We start from the raw sequence: 24979 nt of genomic DNA on the forward strand, positions 1-24979 counted from the left end.
AAATCCATTGAGTGAAACCCGTGTCATTCCAATTCTGTTAGTCACTCCCCCACCAATTCACATGCAACACACGGCTGTTTTCCCCTTTGTAGCCTGATTTCCCCGAAATCACACCGGAGCCGATCACCCGCTAGAACCTCCCTAGCGCGATCTCCGTGGAGTCTAATCGAATCAGTCTGCAATTGAGCGCGGACTAGTCAACATTCGGGTTGCCCGGTAAGGCCGCGGATGACTTCATCAGGTAGAGAAGGTTTAGGCCTCGGTATGCGGAAAAACCAACGTTCTTGGCCATGACTCCACAGCGCCTTCCCTCGGCTGAAGGGAAAGTAAGTACAGAGTATAAAGCGACCAATGGACCGTACCGTGGCCTCTAGTCTTTCCCCATAATACTACATACCGAACACACACACATACATCTTCCTCTTTCTCCTCCTCATCCTCCTCCTCCATCCGCTCCTAATCATCTACCAAGATTCCACAATGGCTACCGCAGACCCCGTCCCCACCACCCCCCGCGCTTCGCAGTGAATTCCCCGCTCCAACCCATCCCGACCGACTACAAGTCAACCGCAGCGACAAAGCCTTCTGCAGTGGGGCCTACTCTCTCATCGATCTCCCCGCCGGTGCACTATTTGCCAAAATCACCACTGCCACTCCAGGGAAGAAAGCCTACACCAGCGTGCAGACCGGGCCAGACACCCATATCGAGCTGAACTCAGACCTAGTCTACTGCAATCACTCTTGTGAGCCATCAGTTGTTTTTGACATGTCTCGGATGGAGGTACGGGTCGTGGACGATCGGCCTTTGAAGGCCGGTGATGCCTTAACATTTTTCTACCCGAGCACAGAGTGGGATATGGATCAGCCATTCCAGTGCACTTGTGGTGCGAGTGTGTGCCGGGGTTTAATCACCGGTGCCAAGACTATGCCTGCCGATGTGTTGGGAGAATACTGGTTGAACCCGCATATTGAGGCTATGTTGAAGGGACAGTGAGATGGGGGAGATTATTCAATGCGGGCATGTGGGCTGGTACCCGATTACTACGATTCGTCTGAGATACCAAAGTTGTATAGAAAATTAGATCAAAAGAATAGATGCCGGCGTCAATTGAAGAGAAACAGAGCTCAAGAAAGAATGTATTAAGAATTAAGAACCACTACCTGCACCCGCCATGACTGCAGCCTGTATCATGCGCCGCCGATCGATCTCTTTCTTCAGCATGACGAGACATGTTGCTACGATGATTGATTCGTCAAGTTGCAAGGCATGTAGCGCTTCGTCGTCGATCTGCAGTTGCCCGCCATTGCCAGCAGTGCGCCGAGATGTACCAGGCGTACGAGTGTCAGAGCTGCGCACAAGTTGGGCAACGCGACGGTGCTTGGTAACTTTTTCGTTATCATCCATGGAGATTGCATCAAGGACAATCAATTTCAATTTCTGGCCCTCGGGTCCCTTCTGCTTTGCATAAGCCCATTCATATTCTGTACCATTGGGCATCGTGAAATAAGCCGAGCGCGAAGTCCATTTGCTCGACACTCTTACTTCCTCCGGGACAACATCGGAGGTCTGCAAAAGACGAAGAATGGGGTCCCGGTTCGGGCCGAAGAAGTAATCTGTGCGGATCAGATTTCCAAGTTTAGGGTGCGAGAGAATGCAATCACCGGACCAGCGTTTGTTGCGAGTGGAAACATAGCCGGTACTTCCGTCTGCAAGGGCGATCGTGATTTCGGTTTGCCTTGAGGGACCTGGTAAACGAAGGCAACTGATCCCTCGGGCATCGACAATCAAGGTGCGAGAAGGGTAAAACAGGGTTGAATCATTGGTCGCGTTGAATGTACAGAGAGTGCTTGAAGTGCTAGCAGAGACCGTATTAGAAAGTTCTTTTTCTTTCTGATCTATTTGGGCTGTCATAGCTGTGGTAGACATGATGTTTTGATTTGAATTTTCTCATGCTCATTCTCTTTTTCATTTGGTGGTTGATCGAGGGACATTTATACCACTGAGGTCATGGTCATCTTGAATCTGAATACGAGATTGCCTCTTTGGGAAAACGGGGCACGACATGCCACGGTTCCGTCGATCGCGTTCCAAAGGTTAATCCGTGCCTCGTATTCGTGGGCTGTGCCCACTTCGCGCTCTCCAGAGATGGCCCATTTGCTGAATGGTAGATTATTGACCCCGAATGAGGGTCCCACTCAATAGATCGACAATGGGAACGAAGGGGGTATTACGACATGTGCCGGTGATAGACGAGCCCCATCGTCCCTCGCCATGTCTCTGGTTCAACACAGCCCTCGTACCGCCTTCGGCTGTGCGCCAGTCCAACCCAACAATGACCCCTGATTTTTGAAGTTCTTCATAGGCATCATGGCACCACATCTTGCAGTCGAAGTCGCGTGCTTTGAATTGTATGGGATCGTCCTTTTAGTAGATGTAGGTTTTCGTCATGATCCTCTCTAGGCTTTCCGTCGACAGGACCTTTGCAATGACTGTACACACGAGAATATTGTGGTCCCGATCTAGGTTGGGTACGTCAACATGTTCATAAACCCATGGCTGGCAGAGCACATCTTTGACTTTCTGGAGGGTGTTTTTGATATGGTATTTGGTCGCTGCGATGGACTCTGGGTCCGCTCCTAGTTTGTGAGCCCCGAGTTTGATATTCGGGGTAACCAGCAGCGCATAGTGGGGGGCATCGGGGTACTTGGGCCGCGCGTAAAGGGCGAGGAGCAGGCGCGGCTTGTTGCGCTTCTTTGTCAACGCTGTCTTGATATCGCCGAACATTGTGTTAGGTTGGTGTGGAGGATATGGTGGGTGGTTGTTGTTGTGAACAAAGCAGGGAAAGGAGAACAATGCACATGCATATACCAGTTGATGCTCTACGACCTCGCCTCCAGCTTCTGATATCGGCCTGGATTCCTCATGACCTTACGATATGAGCAACGTTCATGGTAGACCTTACCTAGTGTTGATCCAAGAAGTAAAGGCTTTCTAGAGCTCGATTATGCAGATAATGAATTTTAAGGTAAGGTCCCTTACAAGGGTTTATCAGATTCATCAGCTGAGCCCGTAATCACTTCGTAGGGGTATCGGTACTCGGGGTAGAAGAGCAGGCTGCAACGCCCGTGATGCCCTTTTCCATGCGATTGAATGACCCAGAAATTCGCTAAGCGATAAGACTGGTGGGGCAGGCATGAGCTAATTTAATGAACTCTTGACAGCAGCTAGCATATATAATCTCACCAAACAACCTTCATTTAATCTGGTCATACTAGAATAACCTCAAGACATCAATCAGGTGCTTAGACCTTTCAATTGCCCAAAATGACCGAAAAGATAAAGCACAGGGAGAGCGAGATGCTCCTCGTGAGGAGTCCACTCCTCGTTTCACAGACTAGCAGGACTGACGTATCCTTTAGATGACTGGGGTTACCGGGTATATAGGATTCCAGACTCTAACTGCCGCGTTCGAGAGGAAATACCGTGTCCGTACTGTCTTTCGCAAAGAACAAGATGTTTTCGAATTGCAGCGGAAAAGTCCTGCTATTACCAGTGCTCTCGCTCAGGGTCAGCTAGAATTTGCACTGATTTCCGACCTTTTGAGCAACGATGCTTCAATGTCTTTGGTGGTGTTACCGTGGTTATTCCATCTACCCTCACCTTTAGCAAGAGAGGTAACATCTTTCCACGCCCTCTAAGGCGCTGGCACGAATGGCAACCATAAGCTTTATCGGCAACCCCCACTTCGACATTGTCAATCTACTCCCCTCGATGGTGATCGGTCCCGACCACCGTCTAGTCTACGATGAAACTGCAACGCGTGAAAATCTGCTAGAAGGAACACGTAGCGCAGTACCTGCGCCTGCTCTCACCAGCTCCCTGAACCCTCCGTTTGACTAGAGCTTCAACATGCCTTGTCGTGCATGCTGTATTAATGACATGACCTACCATTATCCAATACAAAGGTCTCCCAATTTATTCTATAGCCACAGGGATGTGAGCGAAGTGAACAATCAGGATTCAATAAAGAGAAGATTTTGATTTCAAATAAGAGGTTGGGGAGGTATACTCGGCCGCATCGCGCCTTCCTAAAACAAAAGAAGTTAGATCGCGCTTTCCGCTTGATGTTAGAAAATGCAAAAATCCAACACCCTAACAATCTCCATTTCCCTATTTTTCGTATTCTCTGCTTCAGCTGTGTCTTGTTTGCATCTCTGTCAATTTGGTATCACTTCATGTCACTTAGCAAATAGATATTCCATGGTCCCGCACGGGAACTTTGTTAGTGCTGACGTGTTTCCGTGTTTTCCTTTGCGTTAGTAACTTATCTAACTGTACTTAGTTCACTAATTAGTTATCTAACTGTTGCCGTAATACGAACCTAGGGAATCAACCAATGAAGATGCCAGCGGCTTCCGGCTTCACTTCCGTAACCGAATCACGGCACGTGCGGATGCAGCAGCGGACGCAGTAGTGGACCCCCTGAGCAACCGTTCAATAGACCAGCTGTTTCCAATTGCATATGACCGGTCTGGGCCCTGGAACATTGGTCGATAATTTACAGAGGGAGAAATTACCGACGATGATTGAGCAATGTTTCGTACCGATCTGGAATCTTCAGGTCATTCTTCCAATCAGCCTACATGTCACTTGTGAAGAACCATGCGAGTTAATCCCTTTTACAATATCAATGCCATTCGTCTCACGGCATTTGAAAGAGCTGGCGAGTTCTCCGGAGATACATTCCAAAACTCAGACAGCCGTGGTTCGTCCGGCACCTTTGAACTGCGGGAACCACTGCCAATGCACTCCCTTGGCTGCACACATGCCGCTCACTGCAGAAGGTCAAAAGTACCAATGAGCGACGGAGATGAATGAATGCTCATTGGGCGCGTATTCATGTGCGAGACGGACTTGCACTTTCTTCTCTTCTGCAGCCCCATTCCCACTTTTCTATTTTGTGATCTGTCAACATGTTCAAGGCGCTCTTGCAGGCTATACTGGGGCTATTTGCTCTCTACATCACAAAACTATGGGTGGGACGTAAAAAGCCCTTAGGGCCACTGCCCCCAGGCCCTCGACCTAAGCCAATCGTGGGCAACATCGCCGACCTACCGCCTCCAGGCATGCAAGATTGGATGCATTGGCTCAAGCATAAGGATTTATATGGTAGATCAAAGAACCCCGGTTGACCGAAGTCTCTATCTGTAGAGGTCTATTGCTGATGGAGAAACGTTTTTGTAGGGCCAATCAGCTCCGTCACAGTGATGGGACAGACGATCGTAATCCTCAATGATACACAGATAGCATCAGAACTATTACGCAAGCGCGCCTCATTGCACTCCTCACGGCCACACATGGTGTTTGCTTCTGAAATGTGAGTTGACAGTCCCTTTTTGAAATTTCAGTACGAGGACCAAGTCATCGGACCGAACATTAACATGATATCAGGGTGGGCTGGGGGCATGCTATATCTATGCAGCCATACACGGACCGTTTCAAGGCATATCGAAAGCTTTTAAAACCATACTTTGGCTCAGAAAGGGTCGCTTTACAGTATGCTCCATTGCAGGAGGTCGAAGCCCTTCGCCTGTTGTGGCGTGTCCTGAAGGACCAAGATAATATTACGCAGCATATCCAGACGTCAGTAACCTTCCCACATAACATCGATTAGATCATAACGAAATTGTTTAGTGAGGCTGGAGCAGTCATTCTTCAAATAACATATGGTTATAGGGTTGAGCCGCACAAGCAAGATCTGTTGGTAAATCTTGTCAATGTAGCCCTTGAGCAATTCTCACTTGCCTCGACCCCGGGTACTTGGCTTGTAGATATCATACCGGCATGTAAGTTTAGCCTGCCCTCCTTTCTGTTGTCTCCCTAAGGCTAATACCGATTCAGTAAAATACATACCAGCCTGGTTTCCGGGCGCTGGGTTCAAACGAACCGCACAGAAGTGGAGGAGAAGCCTTGAGGATGTTGCAGAAAAGCCTTACGCCCTTGTTCAGAAGCGGATTAAAGATGGCAAGTATAAGCCCTCGTTTCTCTCTGATCTATTCAAATTGAATGGGATTCCATCCCCCGGATCAGAGGAGGAGCTGGTTGCCAGATGGACAGCCGCATCGCTTTATGGTGCAGGTGCCGACACTGTATGAAACTCCCTTGCCTTCTTATAATTGGCAGTCTTGCTAACATGGATCAGACCGTGTCGTCAATTGGAACTTTTTTCCTCGCTATGGCATTGAATCCAGAAGCTCAACATAAGGCACGGGGCGAGATTGATCAAGTGATTGGGACTGATCGACTTCCCACCTTAGCAGACCGCGATCGACTGCCGTATGTCAATGCAGTGGTCAAGGAGGTCTTCCGTTGGCACCCTGTAGTACCGATGGGGATCCCACATATGTCCACGACCGACGACATGTACGATGGATATTATATCCCCAGAGGGTCTATTCTCATGCCAAATATTTGGTGAGTCTCCATACTCTCCCAAGGTTTCTCCACAAGGTATATATTTAACCTGCATCATAGGGGTATGATGCACGATCCTGCTTTATATCATGACCCTCTGGCCTTCAAGCCAGAGCGCTTCTTGGAGGTCGATGGCCGGGAACCTGAAGCTGATCCGCACAATTTCGTGTTCGGCTTTGGGCGTCGCGTCTGCCCTGGCCGAATTTTGGCAGATACTACAGTATGGCTCAGCGTTGCAAAATCCCTCGCAGTGTTTGAAATCAGCAAACCTGTAGAGAACGGTGTCGAGGTAGATTTGAAAGCAGAATTTCAGCCTGGGGTTATCAGCCATCCGGTCCCGTGCAAGCTGCAGGTTGTGCCTCGGAGCGCTCCGCATGAAGAACTGATACTGGCCGTGGAGCATGAACACCCATGGGAGCAAGGTGATGGTTCTGAGTTGGATAGCATCCCATTTCAAGGGTGTTACTTGTAAAGCTTCATGGATTGCTCGTGTGAGCCTATGAAAGGCCTTAAGGATCTAAGTATCTCCTTACATGCGTGACAGGATTGTCCTGGCGGACTCGGGTCTACTGATGACATGGGACATTATATAACTAATTTTGAATTCTCCTTCCATATTACTAAGCATCATTGGTCTAGTGGTAGAATTCGTCGTTGCCATCGACGAGGCCCGTGTTCGATTCACGGATGATGCATTTTCTTTTTTGACTTTTTGCATTAGTAAACGCGTTAAGTCTTTTCTTCTGATTTATTCCCTCAATCCAATGTTACACATTATGCGGCAGGCACATTGTATTTCCTTCCGGTGGCTTCTCATAATTGTACAAGTGTCAATTGAGTAATCTGTGGTTTGATCGGAGTGAGGTACAAATGACATCCGGCTTCGCTTCGGTGACCGAGTCCTACGGCACATGCGGATGCAGGAGTGGATGTAGGAGTGGCATTAGGAGCGAACCCCTGTAAGCCTAGGGTCAGACTAACGCCAACAAGCGGATACCTGCGGTAAGAGACTCCATCGAGACAATGACTAATAGCGATCTAGACGTTTTCCACACCTCTTCAGCTTATGTCTCCACGTGTTTTCCAACGACGGCATGTCATGCTAATTTGGGGGTCATCCGATGTATCCCTGGCCGTGGCACCACGAGACCCTTTGATCCATGCAGGGACCCTGTCCATGTAGGCTTACTACCTGGTCTCCACGGGTAAGCAGTCCTTTCGGCTTGTAGTCAAGCCACCCAGGAGGCCTAGTAATGCTTGGAACTTTTAGTCAATTCACTATCCCCGATCCCAACTTCACCGCTCTTCTAGGATCGGCCAAGCATATGCATCAAGGGTCTAAGGCATCTTCAATAGGCAACTGTTTCGACTTACTTGACTAGCGTCGATCTTGAATACACCCCTGTTTGAAACCTTTCTGAGAATATGCATCAATGTATCTTGAATAGTCAATGGCGTCGATTTGGCTAACCCGATATAGCAGGTCCTCTGGCTCTAATACGATATAGCTAGGCACCAGGGATGCCTAATAAAGCTCAGCTGACTAGCCTCCATCTCAACTATACGACTCACCTAGAAATGACCAAGCATACATTCGCAACAAGGTATATTGAATAGGCAAATGGGTCGCCCTACCTGGCCATAGTTTGCACTTCAATTGGACTGTCCAAATTTTGGCCTTGCTGGGCTCGCCGCTAATGGTGGAAAACGGAACATGCTTTCATGTCAACTTCGTCTATAAAAGCCAGTCTCCCTTCAGTAATTTCAATAAAGTATCATCAGTTCCATTTCATACTACAGAATCATCAACTATTCATCTTCAGATACTCTACCTCAAAAGAACCTCCAATACCGGCAGTAGGTACACAATCAGTATGAATTTTGGCATCACCACTAAGTAAAACCTTCAGCCATGCAATTCAAGAATCTTCTCCCTTCTATTCTCTTGGTCAGCTACGCATCTCTGGCAGCCGCCGACTCGTTCTACGCATACACCTGCAATGGCTGTGGCTGCAACGCCTTCCAGGGCTTGGGAGCCAGCATCGAGGGAACTTGCACCAACCTCAACAGCGGGGCTGCTTCGTTTGGTATTAGTGCTGGCAAGGAAAGTGGCACCTACTGCACCTTGTTCACTGGCAAGGACTGCAGTGGTGCGTCGGAGAATGTGGGCCATCACAAGGGTCAAACCTGGGGTTGCACCAACTCCAACATTGGGTGGGTGAATTCGGTTCTTTGCTTCCATTAGAAGCATTGCGTAAGTTTTGGGACGCAAGTGCTATAGGGCTTTGGAGGTTGCAGACGAATTTGGCAGGAGGTGATGAATAAGATTAGGAAATCTAGCCTGACATTAGTGTCAGTACGAACTCAACTTCATTTAGATTTCGGAATATTCCATCCATAACTCTCGTACATCTTGGGCAAAGTGTCTGATTAGGTAGTTCTGAGCTGATCCTGGTTAGCCTGTAACATGATCTGATTCGCGCTAGAACTGTAAGCACTAAGTACTATCGATTCCCCGCGTGCTTATGCGGGCGCTTTGAGCCCCCACCTATGCGAATCTTCCACTTCACCAAAACTTGTCGAAAGACAGAAGCATCGGAAAATGTCTAATATCACACAAAACAAGCCTCTTTCCCCTCTTGACTGGATGATGCCTCGATCGTATATCCGTCAAATCCTCTGTTTTCCCTCATCCAGTCCGCAAACTCCTCAAATTCTGAAAGATGGACTTGTCGGTACCCTAACAGATGTCCCATACTTGGCCTGTGGAATCGTCGATGGAGATACTCCAAAGGGCTCTGTCGCATTGAGCGAGCCTTACCAGACTTTGGAAAACCTGTTTTTTATACAGGATCTATCTTCAATTGTGGATTACTGTTCACTTAAGTCGGAGAACTTCGCTCCATCATCCATGGATGGGCTTGATCTATTCCCTACGGAGGAAAATGCAGACGGATATCCATTACCAGTATTTAGGGCAACTCTATCACTGGTGCAGTATGGTTACCTTCTAGGTGTGAGCATCCATCATTCAACCACGGACATTACAGGGTTCGGCGCTCTACTTAGTATCTGGGCTTCACATTGCAGGACAGGCAGTTCCAGAGCTGTTAAATTCTCAGCTAATTGGATAAACCGTGAAACATTAATATTCGCACCCACCGACTCTTCGCAATATTGCCCTGATCTATTACATGTCCGGCAAAACATTAATAAAAGAGGCGATTTAAAGATCCCAGCATCTAGCGAGATGGAAAGTTCGATATTTCAATTCCAGAGGCAAGGATTGGAAATTATGAAGAACCAAGTTATTGGGCTTCTTCCCTGTGGCACGCCCTGGGTCTCAAAAGGCGACATTCTGACAGCAATACTATGGAGTGCCATTGTAATCACAGAGCCTCGAAATGATACTGGTCTTCCAGAGCCTGGGAATGGTGAGCGTGTAATACGCATTCCCGTCAATTTCCGCCATAAATACAGACCTCCTCTGCCGCGAGACTACCTTGGCACTGCTTTTGGTGTTTCGTTGGCAACAGCAAGAGAAAGTGACTTGAGGTGCATTGCTACTAGCACTGATACAGACATATTCTTACCCCCTCTAGCAAGAGTAGCAGCAGCCATACGAAAAGCCATAACTATGGTGAACGAGAAAAGCATGAGAAGTGTGGTTCAACATCTGGCTGCTCAAAGAGATGTGAGTAACATAGGACTTGGTCCTCATAATGACAGCCCTTCAATCGTCTCATGGGCCGATGAAGATATTTACGACTTGAACTGGGGCGGCAAGATTAAAGCTTGTGACGCCGTGCGATTACCGCGGTTGGTAAATAAAAGATATCCGATTGTGCTTCCACGGCTTCCAAGTGGAGATTTAGAGGTCTTTATCCGTTTGGAGAAGGAAAAAATGCATCTTCTAAAAACCCAGTGGGTACGACTTGGAGGGTGAAGATCTTGGTGGCCTGTCGCGCGATGGATGACATTGGGGAACTAAGGGTATCCTTAATTTTGCACCCTTTGAATTTGGCTTTATAATCTCTGTAACTGCTACTAATGCCATAATAATCTCTAAGCTTTAGAGCATACGGGTTACATACATATAAGACCGAACGCAAAAATGCCAGCTAATCATAGGACTAAGACAATCGACCATCTAGGCAGTTCAGTCACTACAGGTAGAGGCCAATCGAGACAGAAACTTTAGCGAATCAGATAACAAACTAGTCCAGTAGGCCATAGCAGGAAGAGCGACACATCCATAGGAGACACATGTGGCTCACCTACCTGGTCTATCAGATAGAATAGCGTCGCCGCCAATGCCCCTACAAATAAGGGAGTCCAAATCTCCGTTATCGATATGAAGGAATCGCTAGAAAGGTAGAAGGCAGATACTCACGGAATCAGTGATGTTGTGACATCAAATCAAAATTCTCCAACCTTGCATTGAAAAGGGAAAGCGGCACAAAGAGTGATTGAGAAAAATATCAATATCTCGGCCCCAAATGGCAGGACCACACGGGCACAGACCGGCACAACTTCGGCACAGGCATACCCGAATTGTGCCCATACTATATCCGTCTGACACCTTGTGCAAGTAGGGTTGACTTTCGCGTTTCGCATGACAAGATGTCGATCAATATTTCTGCGTTACTTCATATAACATAACATTTTCACACTATCCATCAATTGGGCTTGTGGTTTAGTGGTATAATACTCCCTTAGCATGGGAGTGGTCCGGGGTTCGATTCCCCGCGAGTCCAACTTTTTGCCTCGTCTCCCTTCCATTGGGAGTGGAGCTTCTTTTTTTGGATGAGCTATCTGATTCAATTCAGTTTTTGCACCTGATGACTACGGACTGAAAAAACACAGGTCATGCCATAGGCAACAGGAATTCAAGAATATAATTTTAGGGCATCTATCAAAACATGGATAGCTTCATAGTCCACGTGGACCTGGCTCGTATCTCATATGTTCAATTCAGTCGTGGCTCATACATTCAACGTTGTACGTTTACACATCTATCCATCCATATATCTATATATATATCTACTGTGCTTTCAAAACACACCTAGCCATGCTCATACCTGAGCCCAAATGCTCGACCCGGTCAACAACGTACTCAACACCATAGTGCCACCCACGACAAGATCTCCAGGATGATACCAACCCAAAAGTGTCACGGGGAGTAAAATATCACACCCATCCACCATAATCTGTTTCATAAACAACGATGTATTAACACCAGGCGCAGGCTTTTCAGCCTCCGCAGCTTTCTCAGCCTTTCCAGTCTTCTCGTTGATCTTCTTCTCACTATGTTTGGACTTGGTCTTCTGCTCAGCAGCCCCAGAGAACAGAAGCGCATAAACAGAGCCAACAAGCGAGAACGAAATTGCAAAGAACCAGAAGGTATTGGCCTCGCGCATGACCCGTTCCTCCCATGGCACCGCATAGACGCCCATAGCATGCAACTATATTCATGTTAGCCATATTCACGCATGTACCTAGCAATAATACATACAATTGTCAAATCCTCAAGTACAAAGTACAGACTGAAGCAGGTCCATTTGGCGAGGTCTATCCACCCGGCTACGGATCCAATACTCCCGTTCGTAAGGAGGGTAGATACCCGCTCGAACGATTGGAGGAAGCCAAAGAAGCGAAAGAATCGTCGAGCTAATCCATATTAGCACCCCCAGACCCCTGAATATCAATCTACAATGTGTTGAGAGCCCAATGGCTACTTACTCAGAGCCAATTGCAACTTGGCGGTCGTCAATTGCACGGCAGTACTGCCGACTGTGAAAACTGCGGCGATCTGCGCTACGGACTGGATCAGGCGTAGAGTCTTTTCCAGACCAGCGCCATTGTTGACGAAGCGGGTGAGTTTTGAGGACATTGGAGGTCGTTGATGAGATATTTTGTAACTGTCTATTGTCAAAGACAGGTGAGGGTTGTGTGTTGATGGGTGCCGCGCTAGTCGCTAGGACCTCCCTAGTTAGACTGGATTTGCTTATTCAGCTTTCTTCACCGTGTGAAGGGACGGTAAAGAGCAAAAAATACTAAGTGCACTGTTGGTAAGAAGTTCAATAATAGACGTACACTTTATTGACTTCGGTTTCAAATTGTGGTGTTTCAACAGAAGTACAGACTCTTCAGGTAGACATGGGTCACCGGTCCACTTGATAGGGATCAAATCACTTCAACATCCAAACCTAGGGATCTTGGAATCATAGAACCTTGGAATAACTCAACCCATATAAGTAACCCCTTAGTCTGCAGCAACATTTGTTTGTTCGAATGTATTCCTCAAAGATGTATTCAACGCTAATCAATCGGTCCAGAAAACAATGATTTACCGTCCCTTGCCGCCAGAGATATCCTGTCCAAGTCGGTATCCACCCACCTTCTCCCACTCAACCTTCTGTCGGGTAATAGGCAGTTGTCTCCGAAGTCCCTTGAAGGCCCCCTCAGCCACGCTGACAAATGCCCGGTTCAACTCCTCCTGGTAGTCGCGCTCGGCTGCAGCGATGCGTGACATAATTGCCTCGGCAGACACCGATGAGACCGAAGCGCTGACTGGCTTGGTGGTGTTGAGAGCCACATTTCCATCTTCATAGTAGTGCACGTGAACGTGGATCTTGCCGGTCACGGTTGTGGAAGAGGAAGAGACGGGGACTTGGTAAATGGCACGGAATCGGCCGTTCCTAATCACGTACACAATGATTAGTTTCTTTCCAGATGAACCCGCCATAGTAATCAAAGCATACCAGAAGTTGTTGGGCGAGTATTTGTTTGCGACCAGGAGAACGGCGACAGCGGAATCGTTCTCAATGGGATAGACACCGTATGAGCAGCTGGAGTAGTGCTCGCGAGCATGAATGCTCAAAGACTTGAGCAAGGATTTACTATAGCAGCGTGAGCAAAGCCGTACATGGGGAGCGGGGTCATCGGAGACGTTGATATCTCGATTTCTTACATCAGGTCGGCATTCTGAGACTCCAAAGGAGCTGATTGCGCCGCGGAAGCAGTCTGAGCGTGCGTAAGCTTCCACCAATATTATATAACCCCGAGTGTTCGATTCCAGCATACCTGTGTAATGTGATCCATCTCGAAGGAGGTTTGGCTCTCCGAGTCGAAGTAGCGGTTGCCCTCAAGCTTATTAAATTCACTAACAATGACCTACCACGTTATTAGCATGCAGCCAATTTGCGGAGGACAACCATCCCACCTCTTGGCTTGAGCCCGGTAGTTTGACAGTGGTCAACTGGCTCTCATTGTATCGTTCAAATGCCGGTGCGAGCTGGGGAATAATATCTTCGCCCTCGGTCAGGGTCTGGACATCTATCGGCGATTCAGTATCAACATGCGGACTACGACGATGCGGAATCGTAGAGCTATTCGAGATCGTATTTAGGTAGGAGAGGAGAGGAGAGTCGATTACCAGCAACAACATCCGCGAGCTACAAGTTCCACAGTCAGCATGTTTCACAACATGGAGGGGTACGGGTAAACAATGGGGATTGACATACTTCGCCTGGCGGGGCACCCTCAATGAAAGAGGATGCAATATCAACAGTGGAAGCCATGCTGCAAGGAATAGTGAAAGCTAGATCGGAATCGGCGAACGATGGAGAGGAGGTTGCGGAGGTCAAGTCGAGCTCGGGGCGGGGACCCGCACGTGGTTCCGCCAACCAAAATAAGAGCGACTAAACAAGGTCTACCTATCGCAATTACTATCATCAATGTAAAGATCATTATTTCCGTAAAATTGTGGTATCTTGAAGCTAAGAAATAAAGAATGTTTATGCGCCCAAAATTTCCGACGCCAATGCCTAGTCCACACGCCATGATCTGCGCTAAGAGAAAAGATGATCGAGTTCCCCAAAAAACAATTAGAAAGTAGAAAATGGAAAAGAAAAAAGATCCCAGCAAGAAGTTGACGCCAACTCTATTCAATGCTCATGTTCATAAATCCATCGCTGGCTTCAGTCATGCCTTGTAAGCCCACGCGCTTCGTCGAGCCAGTATGTGGCGTCGTCCGGTTATTAGTATCGGTGCTGGCGCGCTCAGAGAAAGGTGCCCCAAGCTTAGATGGTGGACCCCAGATGTTCGGTCCATTGTCAACAACAGACGAATGGGTAAGGACCGGACTGCTTTGGGCACTGACACTAGGCGATACGGCCCGGCGTTTAAAAAGGTTTGGATCAAAGTCATCCTCCCGTCGTCGCTTCCGACGAATCTCGCCCACAACCGTAGGAGCGTATGGGGTAGAAGAGCGGGAGCGCGATTTAGAGTCAGCAGTGGTCGATTCCATGGTGGTAGACGGAGTCATGTCCATCTGCATATCATCATCTGCGACAGACGAGGCGGCCTGGCGTAAGGATGGCGGTGGAGTGCGGTATCGCTCATCAAACGAGTTCCAAAAATCAACGCCCCCAGAATTGCGACTGGCTTGCTTGCTGAAGCTGCTCGCGTCCTGGTTTGACTTCACAGGTGTTGACTCTTCGCCTGGTGATTCCTCTAATGCTTCAGTTGGGTGCAGAGAAGGGAAAGTACCGATCTTAGGCGATGTCTCAGGTTCTGTATCGCGAACCTGTCGAATCACTTCAGCCTCACGTTTGACATCGCTATCGACGGGTTGGCCTTCTTCCATCAACGCGGCGCGAATGCGAGCAAAAGTTTTTGTTTTGGGCTATGAAATGATTAGTCGAGACATTCAACATGGTCTTTGAGGAGTCACTTACCAATAGACTTCCTCGCCGGGTGACTGCACGGCGGATGACACCCAACGGTCCACCATCTGAATGGGTTGCAGCCGTGGGGCTGCCCGCTCGTACCGCACGACCCTCGCCATCGTCACTCAAATCGGACAGGCGAAGGTCCCGTGTTCCAAGGCTCAAGCTCTCTCGTCTTGCATGCACAGAGGATCCATGAGCGAAATAGCCTCCTGTCGGATTCTCTACGCTCTTCATGACGGGAGGAGAGTGAGGCCCCGGGCTGGGCTTGGAGCTATTACCACTGGCACTGCTGGAGCTGTGCCGGCTTCGTCTGTAACGAAAGCGAGCTTGGAAACTCATAAGACTGGCAGCTGCTTGTGAATAGCCTCCCATCCATTCATTCCCGGGGCTTTGAATGTTGTTTGCACTGAAGGGGCTCGGTCCACTCGCCATGCGGGACGCCTGGGGTGTAGAGAGCATGACGTCGTCACGGTCACCCATCATGGCGTCGTCGTCTTCTTCACTACTGCTGGTATCGGATTCCATCATATTCACGCTTGACACGGAGCTCGAGATTGTGGTACGATCAGCGGGCCCGGAAGTCGAGAAGACAGGAACCGATGTTGAGCCAAGGGATCCACGCCTCTGTGGTATGGTCACGCCACGGCCTCCAATTGTGGGTGACGAGTCAGGGGAAGACTCAGCGAGAGTAGAGTGGTGAAGATTGGTGCACGCGCGCGAGAAATCCAGGCCACGGGAGCGCCGTGGAAGGACCGACCCGGGAGAACCATAAATTTGCGAAGAGTCTAGTTTGGGTGATAGTGGAGCGCGAGAAATGGAGGGGGATCCTGATCCCCTGGAGGGAAGGTTCAAGGATAGGTTGGGATGATGGAGGCTGTCCGAGCGATTGGGCGTGGCCGGTAAGGTGGGTAGCGCACTATCGTCCTTACTCGGAGGACGACTTAAATCTCCTGTAGATGGTTGAGTTGTAGTCGTAGGCTTGGAAGCATCTGACAAAGAACGTGATTTGGGCGAGCGCGACACACGCTCCTGCGAAAAGGACGATTCTGGCTGGAGTTGTTGGCTTAACTTGCTCTCAAATGGATGAGCCGATATGCTCCGCTCTGGCCCTGGAGGCCGGGGTAGAGCCATTCTCCGGTAATATCAGCAGAATAGTATATCACCATATAAGCATGCCGGAATTATTGGAGATGGGATGAAGTACGCGCGAAGTTATCGCGAGATAATGGGCGGCTAACCCGAAAGCGGAGTCGGCCATTGGCCCCGCAGTGGCGATCAGTCCAACACACGTCAAATCACACTTTAATCCTTGAAAGGAAATCATCATAAATTATAACTAATGATGTACTTACTGTACACAGCTTGGTGTTATATAGATACATTTGGATAACAAAAAAATACATGGTTTGGTACAGGGTCATGCCAGGCTCATGGCATCGCTCACGGGCACGACATACCACTCCCAGTCGTTCAGCCCCTTCATCTGGGGCGCTTTGAGCAGATCCTGATCGCGAGCTTGCCAAACTTGTGTAATCACTGCTCTTGTTCGAGCGATATTGGAGATAGTCGATTCACCCATTGCGGCCAGGGCCCGTAGTATGATCGACCGGCCAGACACGGAGTTATCGGGGGCAAACCAGAGCTCGTCGTGCGACGGATCAAGCTCGACGGCTGCGACAAAGAGAGGCCATGTCACACTGACCAAAGGACCACTTTCTAACTGCTCCGATAGCAACTGAAGGATTCGATTCACATATTCCGCCACCAGGGGAGTCCTGGGACTGGCCCCATACAGTCCACAGTGCAGGTAAAGCAGGGCGGCTAACCGCTTCGCCTCTGCAGCGGACGCGAGCGCGTCATCATCTTCGTCCCCGTCTCCAACTTCCTGTATCAAGTTCTCAAGCTGGTGTTCAATGGATGCTGCGCGCTGGTTGAAGGAATCTCGATCGATGTCAGAATCAAGCTGCCGTCGATCACGGCTCATATCGGTAATAATGGTAAGAATAGAGACGAGCTCAGGACTGCATCCCATCCACAGATCGATAGTGCGATCATCCGCTCTCCAGTAATCGCTTCCAAATAAGACTTCTTTGGCACAAGCAGTTCGACCCATGACATCTTGAAAAGCAAAGAAATGCTCAGCAAAGGCAGAGACTGGGTGAGACGCATCTGGTGTTTTTGGAGGTGTGAGGGCCCGTTGTCTCCTCAGTCGAATTAAATCTTTGGCACCCTTGAGATGGATTGTCCATTGCTGGTCGCATTTGTCGGCAATCTCGTAGAGACACAGCATCATCATGATCACTAGTACCTCAGGATCCGCAGAGCAGGTCAAGGAACCTTCGTTGGAAAGACGGCGTCGAAGATCCCTCAATGTTTCAGACTTCAAGCGGAGGCCAAGAGGAGCGTATGTCGGGTTAGCTCGAGACAAGTGGCATGCACCTAGAGCCTGAATAGCTTTGAACAACGTCGGCGATGCGGATACGCTGAAAGGCAGGATCACCGAGGCGAATGGCGACGACATGGTCGTACTGGCACTCGTACGAGGGCACACCTGCTGAAGGTAGTAGTCAAGAAGCTCCCCATGGCCTACTTGTATCGCCTGCGGGAATAACGATATAGCTGGCGAGGGGCCCGGATCAAGTGCTGGAAAGGTCCGGGCATTTCTCGATGCAGTGCGATAGGCCAGGGAAACTTCATGCTGTTCGTTCGAGACTACATCCACTTCATTGGGGTTGTCGAATGTGCCCACTCCGCTGTTCACGAATCCCCATGGCTGGACTTGGGGTACTAGACACCACTGGCGTATCTCATCCGAAGACTCTGGAGAAAATTGTGTCCCGTCTGGTCTGGTTTTACTCCAGACTCCCGCGCGCCCAAAAGCCACGCCACGACTGGCAAATTCGGACTCCCATTTGAGCTCCAGGTTAGTAGAGCATGGCAGCCCTTTCTGCCAGCACCGCGTGCAGACGGGCTTCTTGGTATCACATCTCACTCGACTAGCTCGGCATTCTCGACAGCCGCTACGAGACCGGGTTTTCACCGGTCCCGTACGGTCGGCGGCTTTTCTGCGCGGCATCCAATGTGTGGCAAACGTTACATGAGCTCGGTTGACAGACGAGTCAAGCGCCCATCAGATGAAGAGTGCAGTCAATTCGATACCTGCACGTCTTCGAAGTGCCCCCGAAGTAATGTGTGTATAGGTGGATAGAGGTTGATTAGAAGAGAGCAAGGATCCCCGCGGGGCGATAAGAGAAATTTCACTATCGAAATTGGCCACCCCGCATCCCCGGAAGTTGAATAGCTAGAGCTTAATTACTATAAATATTGATTTATCGTTCTTATTATCCTCATTGATCTAGTCTTCGTATTGGGGCCCTGGGGCCAATTAAATGTGCTATGCCGTTAATCGCATTGCTTGCGATTTCAGCAGTCTAAAAGCCTGGGTATGTATCCAAAGCCTAGATCCATATTTCTGGTTTCCAATCATCATTCGAGCACCAATTTACCTAGCATACTGTTCTGTACACGAAAAGCGACGCGCTTCACCGGTTTGACTCCAGGTCCTCCAGCGGGTATTCTTCCGAACCATATTCGTTCCGGGACATAAACGGCCGAGAAAGTCCTTGCTCTTCATCATCTGGCCTACCAAAACTTTCCTGACTGGTGACATCGGCTTTATCATAGGTTACATCACAGCGTGTCGACCATACAGACGGATAGTAACGGCGATATGAAAACCAAGCCACTCCCATACCCAAAAGTCCACCACAGGTCACATCCCACACGTCGTGTCGGTAATCCGCTAGGCGAGACAAGGCGACCAAAAGAGCGCAGAAAAGAGGAGTGAAGGCAACTAGACACCGACCAAGGTCCGATCGAGGCCGGAAGACACGCATCTGGCCGCAGAAAAAGCTATAAACACCAATCAGTAAACAGCCCGGTCCTATTTGCGCGAAAATCACTCACAGAGTCAAATAACCTAGCCCGCTAAATGAGAAGCTGCTATGTCCACTAGGAAAACTGCGCCATCCTTCAAAGAGGAGTGCTTGGTTGGGCTCTGTGCAGACAGTCCATGTGAGAAGGACATTATCCGCCGTGCCCCGGGCGGGCTTGCACCGCGCTAGCAGATCAGGACGAGGCCTTCCTACCACATTCTTGATTATATCGGTTAAAAATGTGCCAAGGACGAGCGACACGAGGAACCCGAGCACAGTGGCCTGTGTTTGCTGTACACCTGGGCGCGAAAGAGCGGACCAGGCAAGGATGATGCCAAAGGGGATCACGCCGGCAAATATTATAGACCAGACTAGAAAGGCAATGAGTATGCCATGTGTGGAGGGAGAGATATCGAGATTCTTACTGAGAGGGACTCGTTCGTGAGCGGCCATTGGATACTGAATGGCCTTGTTATCGAGGGAAAACATGCGGTGAAAAGGATTCACGAAGACTGGAATCTGTTTCAAGACAGTTTCATGTTAGTATTTGCTTCGAGAGATAGACTGAGAGTTGGGATCACCATAAACCATCCTGCCACGAGACACCCCAACGCGATATAGTCACCCGCATAGGTGCGTTGGTAGAACCGAGCTACAGCTCCCCCAAGTCCGGCTTGGTGTAGAATTGAGGGCGAATCCCTAGTCCCCGGGCCGCTTCGAGGCATTTTGCACTAAAAGTGTGCAGAATGGAAGATATGAAGCTCAGGGGGATTCACCGGGATTGCATGTCAAATGGATTGTTTTATCGGGGCAGTCGTCGCAATGCACAGACCCACTTTACCCTTCCGCGCTTCTTACAACCTCCACTCTACCACTTCCCCAAGTCGCCAACCAGGCGCTTCCTTGCAGTCAGACTTGATCCGAATATTTTCACATAATGGCCGATCCAAACCAGCAACGCGCAGTCAATACAGCCTTCGCGCCACCGCCGCCCTTGTGGAAACACTTCACACGTGAGAACCTCGACAGGTTAAAAGAGATCAAGACAGAGGCTTCGAAGGACGAGGATGGGCGGCCCAATCGCAACAAGCAGTGGTCACCAGCAGAACTACGCGCACTTGACTTGGCTCCCGAGCTTCGCTTTCTAGTACCGCCTGATATCCCCACGGGAGAATACTCAGTATTCGGCGAATTGCAAACAGTGAGTCTGGCGAGACCGCGATCTTTTCCAATTCACTAGATTAAACAATTACCAGCTATCAACCACCTTACCATCACTACAAGAGCAGGGCATCGAACAGCTTTACCCTGAACCAGCCACGAATACCATACAAGGCTCTTCCCAATCGCCTCAACCGCTAAGCCATGCCTACTACCTCCTCAAAATCAGCAAATCTCTCCTTCTCAACTTCCTGGAGACTGTCGGAATCCTCTCAGTATCGCCAGAACAATTTGAGCCGAAGGTAGAAGACATGCGCAATCTATTCATCAATGCACACCACCTTCTCAACTTGTATCGCCCACACCAGGCCCGCGAATCACTTATCATGATGATGGAGGAGCAACTGGAGCGAACCAGACAAGAAATCAAACAGATGGACAAGATCAAGGCGGATATTGAGGGTGTCCTAGATGACATTCAGGCCGAGGGCAGCCGTATTAGCTCGGCGGCTCAATCGGCAGATGCAAGCACTCTGGAGTCAGCTTCTCGCAAGGCCGAGGAGTCACGGATGGTCTGGGACCTGCTTGAAAAGGAAATCTAAATACGTTTAGGATATGCAACAGCCCCATGCATATCAGCCGGAATTTCAAACCACCCTGTTCCACCCCACCGATAAAGGCGCTCAAAATATCGCTTGGTGGACCACGAGCCTATTGAGGTATTCAATGGCATGAGAACATAATTTAATGTCCATTCCCATCCTGCGGAACCCCAAAAAGTCACGACTGGGGGAACTGGATGGGCACGCTGGTCGCTGCACCTAGTATCCTTCCGACGCGTCGTTCCGCAGACCAATGACTCACTCTGCAAACATAGAGTGTCATTCTCCAGGCTCCCATGTTATTACGACAGGTCCAATCGAGCCACGGCATTCTTATTGAGCTGTCCAAGACTCAGAAGAGTGGGCGGGACACAATGAGGATTTCAATATAAAGAGCACAAAATCCCCAAACTACCAGAACCTTTGTTCTACCCCTTCTTCCTACATAAGCTCTACTTTCCAATGCTCTAGAAACCTTGGAAACATTCCTTACATTTCCAACTGCTTTCTTCACAATAGTTATTTAATACCTATATCCGAGTGAACATGTTGGTAGCTTATTATTATGTATTTGTGGAGCCGGGAATGAAATATCTATGTCTAAAATAATATAACCACATTCCATATTGCCCATACCACGACGCCGGTACTCACCAAAATCCCCAAATATCTTGAAAGACCACCCAGGCAATACAGAAGGACACAAGGAAAATTTTACTGAGGCAGAAGCGAGCCAGCACTCTGCTCACGCCACGCCTTGTCAACAGCACACTCAGCCAGACGTTTCATCTCCGCGACGAAGTCAGCTACGAGCTTGAAGTGACCGATTTCACTCGCAGGAAGCTTTCGGTGAAAGATGCGCTCCATCATGACCGTCGCCATATTGAGACGTTCCAGATCATCACGCGAGCGAGGGTCTAGCGGGTTCGAAAGAATACTGCAGAAGATGCTGAGAAATGCCGAGATGGGGTAGTAAACCAAAATCCTAGAAAAGAGTTGCATTAGATACGAGAAGAGCTGGACTAGGCTATGGATATGTAGACTTACCAGAAAATACCCTCGACCAACACATGCTCTCCTGCCTCCAAGTAACAAAGAGTTGAACGGCTAGCCTCGACCGATAAAGCGAGGCTCGAATTGACTCCATCCAGCATTCCGTTTCCTTGCCTCCATGCTTTGCATCTACTGCTTGCCGAATGGATGATGGACATACAGAGATAGTAGTTGAGACGCAGCATGATTGAATGCATAGTAACATTTGGATCCGATGCCTCGGCCGAAAAAGACATGGTAGGTCGCCATTGAGGTGGAATAGACAATCGCCATTCCTCCAATTCGTCATCCAACTCCCGAATGGATTTTAGAAGATCAGCATCGGATTTGTGGATCGCGCCCACAGAATAGAGAGCGGTATGGGTGCGAGATTTGATAATGCTCAGACGCAAGTCGAATGGAAAACTTGGCTGTGAGTGGGACAACTTCGCGTCTTCGGGGTCCAGAAATGCATATTCAGCATAGCCCGGTGGAAGGGTGAGATCGCAATTTTCATCGGCAATGGTGGGTGGTTGCCCAATGCGAAGAGCAACATCTTTGTCCATTGTGTAACAAATCCAAAAGAGATTGCGCACTTGCTGTTGCCTCCGTCGGTCTTGTTTGCTATTCGAATATAATTTGTTGCTGTTCAAATTACCGCCCAGCATGAAGATTAGACGTGCTGCTATTGCAGCAAAATAGTTGGTGGCTCGCATATTGCCTGACGATACCTCGTACAAGGTCTGGGAAACCTCAAGATGACAAAATTAGCACTACGGAAGATTGTTTGACTTGAATTAGGTTATAGACGCACCAGCATGGTCACAGCCTGCGCACCTTCTAGGCTCGCAGGTTCTTGCATAACCTGCGAAAGTAAAAACTGGGCCTTGGAAGCTAAAACCTCATGATCAACTTGAAGTGCAGTGGAGGACAACCTTCTGATAAATTGAACAACGGGTGGAAGACGAGCAACAAAAGCAGCAAAGGCGATAATGCATGCTCGGGTACTCGCTTGCCCAAATTCAAAGCCCGATTTGGGCTGTCGGTACGCTTCATTGATAGTTTCGGCGAACAGTTCGATATCAACGACGGGGAAGAGTCGGCGCATCACTATTGACTGCTTGTAAGCGTCAAAGTACATCTGCACGCTTTGGCGGTCCGGCAATTCAAATAGGTCATCGTTTCGTAAGTTCATCATTATTTCATTAGAGCTCTGGCCTCGCTCTTTCTCCCAGGGCACCCGTGATGGACTGAGTTTCTCGCTTGAAATAGTCTGTCCTGTGCGAGCCTGAATCCATTCTTGGCCCTCTGGTAGGAGGAATGGGATACCAGTGAGGAGACTGATGACACCCAGCTCTCGGCCGGCGAAGTGAACACCCACTGAAGATGAAAGTATGGGCTGATTGCTGATACTACTAGCACCGGTGCTGCTTGGGGAGTTGCTTGCAGTGGTGTTGGTAGTGTTGATGTTAATAGGATTGTCGTCAATAATATGCGTATAGTCCATCGGTTCTGATTGAATGAGACACTTTCCGAGCCCATCACGCTTAGGAGGAAGGACATACCAGAGTTAGACTCCCGCATCAAATTCTCCGCCAAGAGCTGCTCGATGCGACTAATTCTTTCGGAAAGCCGGGAACTCTTAGGGTGACTACTCATGTTATTAGTTTATCAATTCCTGGAACATAAGAATAGAAGCCGTAAGCTCACTTGCTATCATCTTCCTCCGGTTTTCGTTTCCGCTGCACCACACGATCAAACGTGCAGGGGAGGTTATGGTGGCTACACCAATTACATTGTGGCAGTGTGGCGTCACATTTAATCTGGCTGAATCAGTACCGGAGCTGCACCCCAGGGAAGCTTGCCTACCTTGCGTCTATAACAAGAGTCACAGGCACGCGCAGTGCGCTTGCGGGGCTCGGGCGAATTCATGGAGGTATGTGAGATGCAAGTTGATCATTGATCGTCACGAAGAGCCACTGAAGCGCTGAGTCAGCGGAAGGGATCCGGCATTTGTCTTCTGGTTTGTCCGATCAGGTCCACACATTCACAGAAACTTTCAAGTTGACGAGATTCATTGTTATTAAATGTTATGAGAGCCGTCAAGGTTCTGAGCCAAAAAAAGATTCCATACGGTGACAATGCAGTGGAGAGACCAAGGTAAACGGGATATATGCATGAAGATCGCTCGCCAAAAACTCGTAGAAAGGCAGAATCAAATTAATAGAGTCCAGGGATCAAACCGACCCGAATCCTGATCATCGAACTGACATTATGTTATCCTCGTTCCTCCAAAGAGTCTCAAGACCCTTGGAAAACCCCCCGATTTAGGGTTGATTTGTACCCAAATCACATCACAGTGCAGATACAGCAATCACACTCCTCATCGCCACAGTCGCACCCGAAGCACGGCTTGGAGACTGACTTGATGGGCCCTTTCACCGAGCCCCCAGAGCTGCTTGTGGGTAGAATCCAGTTGAACGAAGTCGAAGTGGAGGCGATCATTGTGGAGAATGGTCAACGGCAAACTTAGGAAAGTTAGCATCGTCCAACCTGAACATGATAATCCTCTAGCATGAATTCCAACGAGACAAAGTATAAAAAGTATGATCTAGGAATCTCACCTCAGACAGCAACGACGCGCACGGTGGAAAGGAGAAAACTGGCTGCCGGGGAAAGTAGAGAAATGGACTTCAGGCAGCCATTTTAACGTGCTGTTATCCACGCTTCTTTAATTGTTGCAGCAGCACAGACCAATCATACTCTCCATTGCTTTGTTCAGAGCCGATAGAGACCCGCCACACACGTCACAGGGTCCAAGCTAATGTTTGGGAAATTATCGTTGATCAAAGCTCCTGTGCAGCGCAGAGGCGGTGACTTCCATAGTCAGTGAGATCCGCACTGAAAGCAATGTATGTTATTTGGCCCCTAACTAATTGAGATTTCGAGATACAATCCGAGATGGTGTCAACTGAGATAGAAAGGAATGAAAAGAAAAAGTGAATAAAAAGCTCCGAAACTCCTCGGCCCTTACCGCAA

General features: G+C 49.0%; 12 protein-coding genes across 12 annotated transcripts; 4 read left to right on the forward strand and 8 right to left on the reverse strand.

The window, feature by feature from the left end:
* Positions 1-290: 290 nt before the first annotated feature.
* On the forward strand, positions 291-994 carry N7503_009487 (uncharacterized protein; the record flags this gene model as incomplete). Its single annotated transcript, XM_057069033.1, has 2 exons — positions 291-326; positions 473-994. 2 exons carry the CDS (start codon positions 291-293, stop codon positions 992-994), a joined length of 558 nt encoding a protein of 185 aa, XP_056915644.1.
* Positions 995-1147: 153 nt separating this feature from the next.
* Positions 1148-1927, reverse strand: N7503_009488 (uncharacterized protein; the record flags this gene model as incomplete). Its single annotated transcript, XM_057069034.1, has 1 exon — positions 1148-1927. One exon carries the CDS (start codon positions 1925-1927, stop codon positions 1148-1150), a length of 780 nt encoding a protein of 259 aa, XP_056915645.1.
* Positions 1928-2425: 498 nt separating this feature from the next.
* Positions 2426-2785, reverse strand: N7503_009489 (uncharacterized protein; the record flags this gene model as incomplete). Its single annotated transcript, XM_057069035.1, has 1 exon — positions 2426-2785. The coding sequence occupies one exon, from the start codon at positions 2783-2785 to the stop codon at positions 2426-2428; it is 360 nt and encodes a 119-aa protein (XP_056915646.1).
* A 2189-nt stretch (positions 2786-4974) lies between these two features.
* N7503_009490 (cytochrome P450) lies at positions 4975-6947 on the forward strand (the record flags this gene model as incomplete). The annotated part of the gene is made up of 7 exons (XM_057069036.1): positions 4975-5170; positions 5246-5378; positions 5453-5644; positions 5696-5847; positions 5903-6150; positions 6204-6475; positions 6536-6947. 7 exons carry the CDS (start codon positions 4975-4977, stop codon positions 6945-6947), a joined length of 1605 nt encoding a protein of 534 aa, XP_056915647.1.
* Positions 6948-8387: 1440 nt separating this feature from the next.
* On the forward strand, positions 8388-8793 carry N7503_009491 (uncharacterized protein; the record flags this gene model as incomplete). Its single annotated transcript, XM_057069037.1, has 2 exons — positions 8388-8689; positions 8757-8793. The coding sequence occupies 2 exons, from the start codon at positions 8388-8390 to the stop codon at positions 8791-8793; spliced, it is 339 nt and encodes a 112-aa protein (XP_056915648.1).
* Positions 8794-11550: 2757 nt separating this feature from the next.
* On the reverse strand, positions 11551-12368 carry N7503_009492 (PEX11 domain protein; the record flags this gene model as incomplete). Its single annotated transcript, XM_057069038.1, has 3 exons — positions 11551-11940; positions 11991-12145; positions 12218-12368. The coding sequence occupies 3 exons, from the start codon at positions 12366-12368 to the stop codon at positions 11551-11553; spliced, it is 696 nt and encodes a 231-aa protein (XP_056915649.1).
* Positions 12369-12824: 456 nt separating this feature from the next.
* N7503_009493 (F-actin-capping protein subunit alpha) lies at positions 12825-14058 on the reverse strand (the record flags this gene model as incomplete). The annotated part of the gene is made up of 7 exons (XM_057069039.1): positions 12825-13176; positions 13240-13377; positions 13449-13501; positions 13562-13651; positions 13701-13813; positions 13914-13932; positions 14002-14058. 7 exons carry the CDS (start codon positions 14056-14058, stop codon positions 12825-12827), a joined length of 822 nt encoding a protein of 273 aa, XP_056915650.1.
* Positions 14059-14420: 362 nt separating this feature from the next.
* Positions 14421-16341, reverse strand: N7503_009494 (uncharacterized protein; the record flags this gene model as incomplete). Its single annotated transcript, XM_057069040.1, has 2 exons — positions 14421-15164; positions 15217-16341. The coding sequence occupies 2 exons, from the start codon at positions 16339-16341 to the stop codon at positions 14421-14423; spliced, it is 1869 nt and encodes a 622-aa protein (XP_056915651.1).
* Positions 16342-16627: 286 nt separating this feature from the next.
* On the reverse strand, positions 16628-18286 carry N7503_009495 (Zn(II)2Cys6 transcription factor; the record flags this gene model as incomplete). The annotated part of the gene is made up of 1 exon (XM_057069041.1): positions 16628-18286. One exon carries the CDS (start codon positions 18284-18286, stop codon positions 16628-16630), a length of 1659 nt encoding a protein of 552 aa, XP_056915652.1.
* A 466-nt stretch (positions 18287-18752) lies between these two features.
* On the reverse strand, positions 18753-19927 carry N7503_009496 (phosphatase PAP2 family protein; the record flags this gene model as incomplete). Its single annotated transcript, XM_057069042.1, has 4 exons — positions 19727-19927; positions 19571-19664; positions 19177-19516; positions 18753-19122 (listed from the first exon to the last, which is right to left on the reverse strand). The coding sequence occupies exons 1-4, from the start codon at positions 19868-19870 to the stop codon at positions 18753-18755; spliced, it is 948 nt and encodes a 315-aa protein (XP_056915653.1). The 5' UTR covers positions 19871-19927.
* A 155-nt stretch (positions 19928-20082) lies between these two features.
* Positions 20083-20908, forward strand: med7 (mediator complex subunit MED7; the record flags this gene model as incomplete). Its single annotated transcript, XM_057069043.1, has 2 exons — positions 20083-20346; positions 20402-20908. The coding sequence occupies 2 exons, from the start codon at positions 20083-20085 to the stop codon at positions 20906-20908; spliced, it is 771 nt and encodes a 256-aa protein (XP_056915654.1).
* A 690-nt stretch (positions 20909-21598) lies between these two features.
* N7503_009498 (putative C6 transcription factor) lies at positions 21599-24445 on the reverse strand (the record flags this gene model as incomplete). Its single annotated transcript, XM_057069044.1, has 7 exons — positions 21599-21893; positions 21956-22683; positions 22755-23452; positions 23506-23591; positions 23651-23722; positions 23810-23816; positions 24319-24445. The coding sequence occupies 7 exons, from the start codon at positions 24443-24445 to the stop codon at positions 21623-21625; spliced, it is 1989 nt and encodes a 662-aa protein (XP_056915655.1). The 3' UTR covers positions 21599-21622.
* Between the last annotated feature and the right edge of the window lie 534 nt (positions 24446-24979).

This window comes from Penicillium pulvis (assembly GCF_028828015.1).
Source record: "Penicillium pulvis strain IBT 33274 chromosome Unknown scaffold_8_segment0_segment0, whole genome shotgun sequence".
Lineage (NCBI taxonomy): Eukaryota > Fungi > Ascomycota > Eurotiomycetes > Eurotiales > Aspergillaceae > Penicillium > Penicillium pulvis.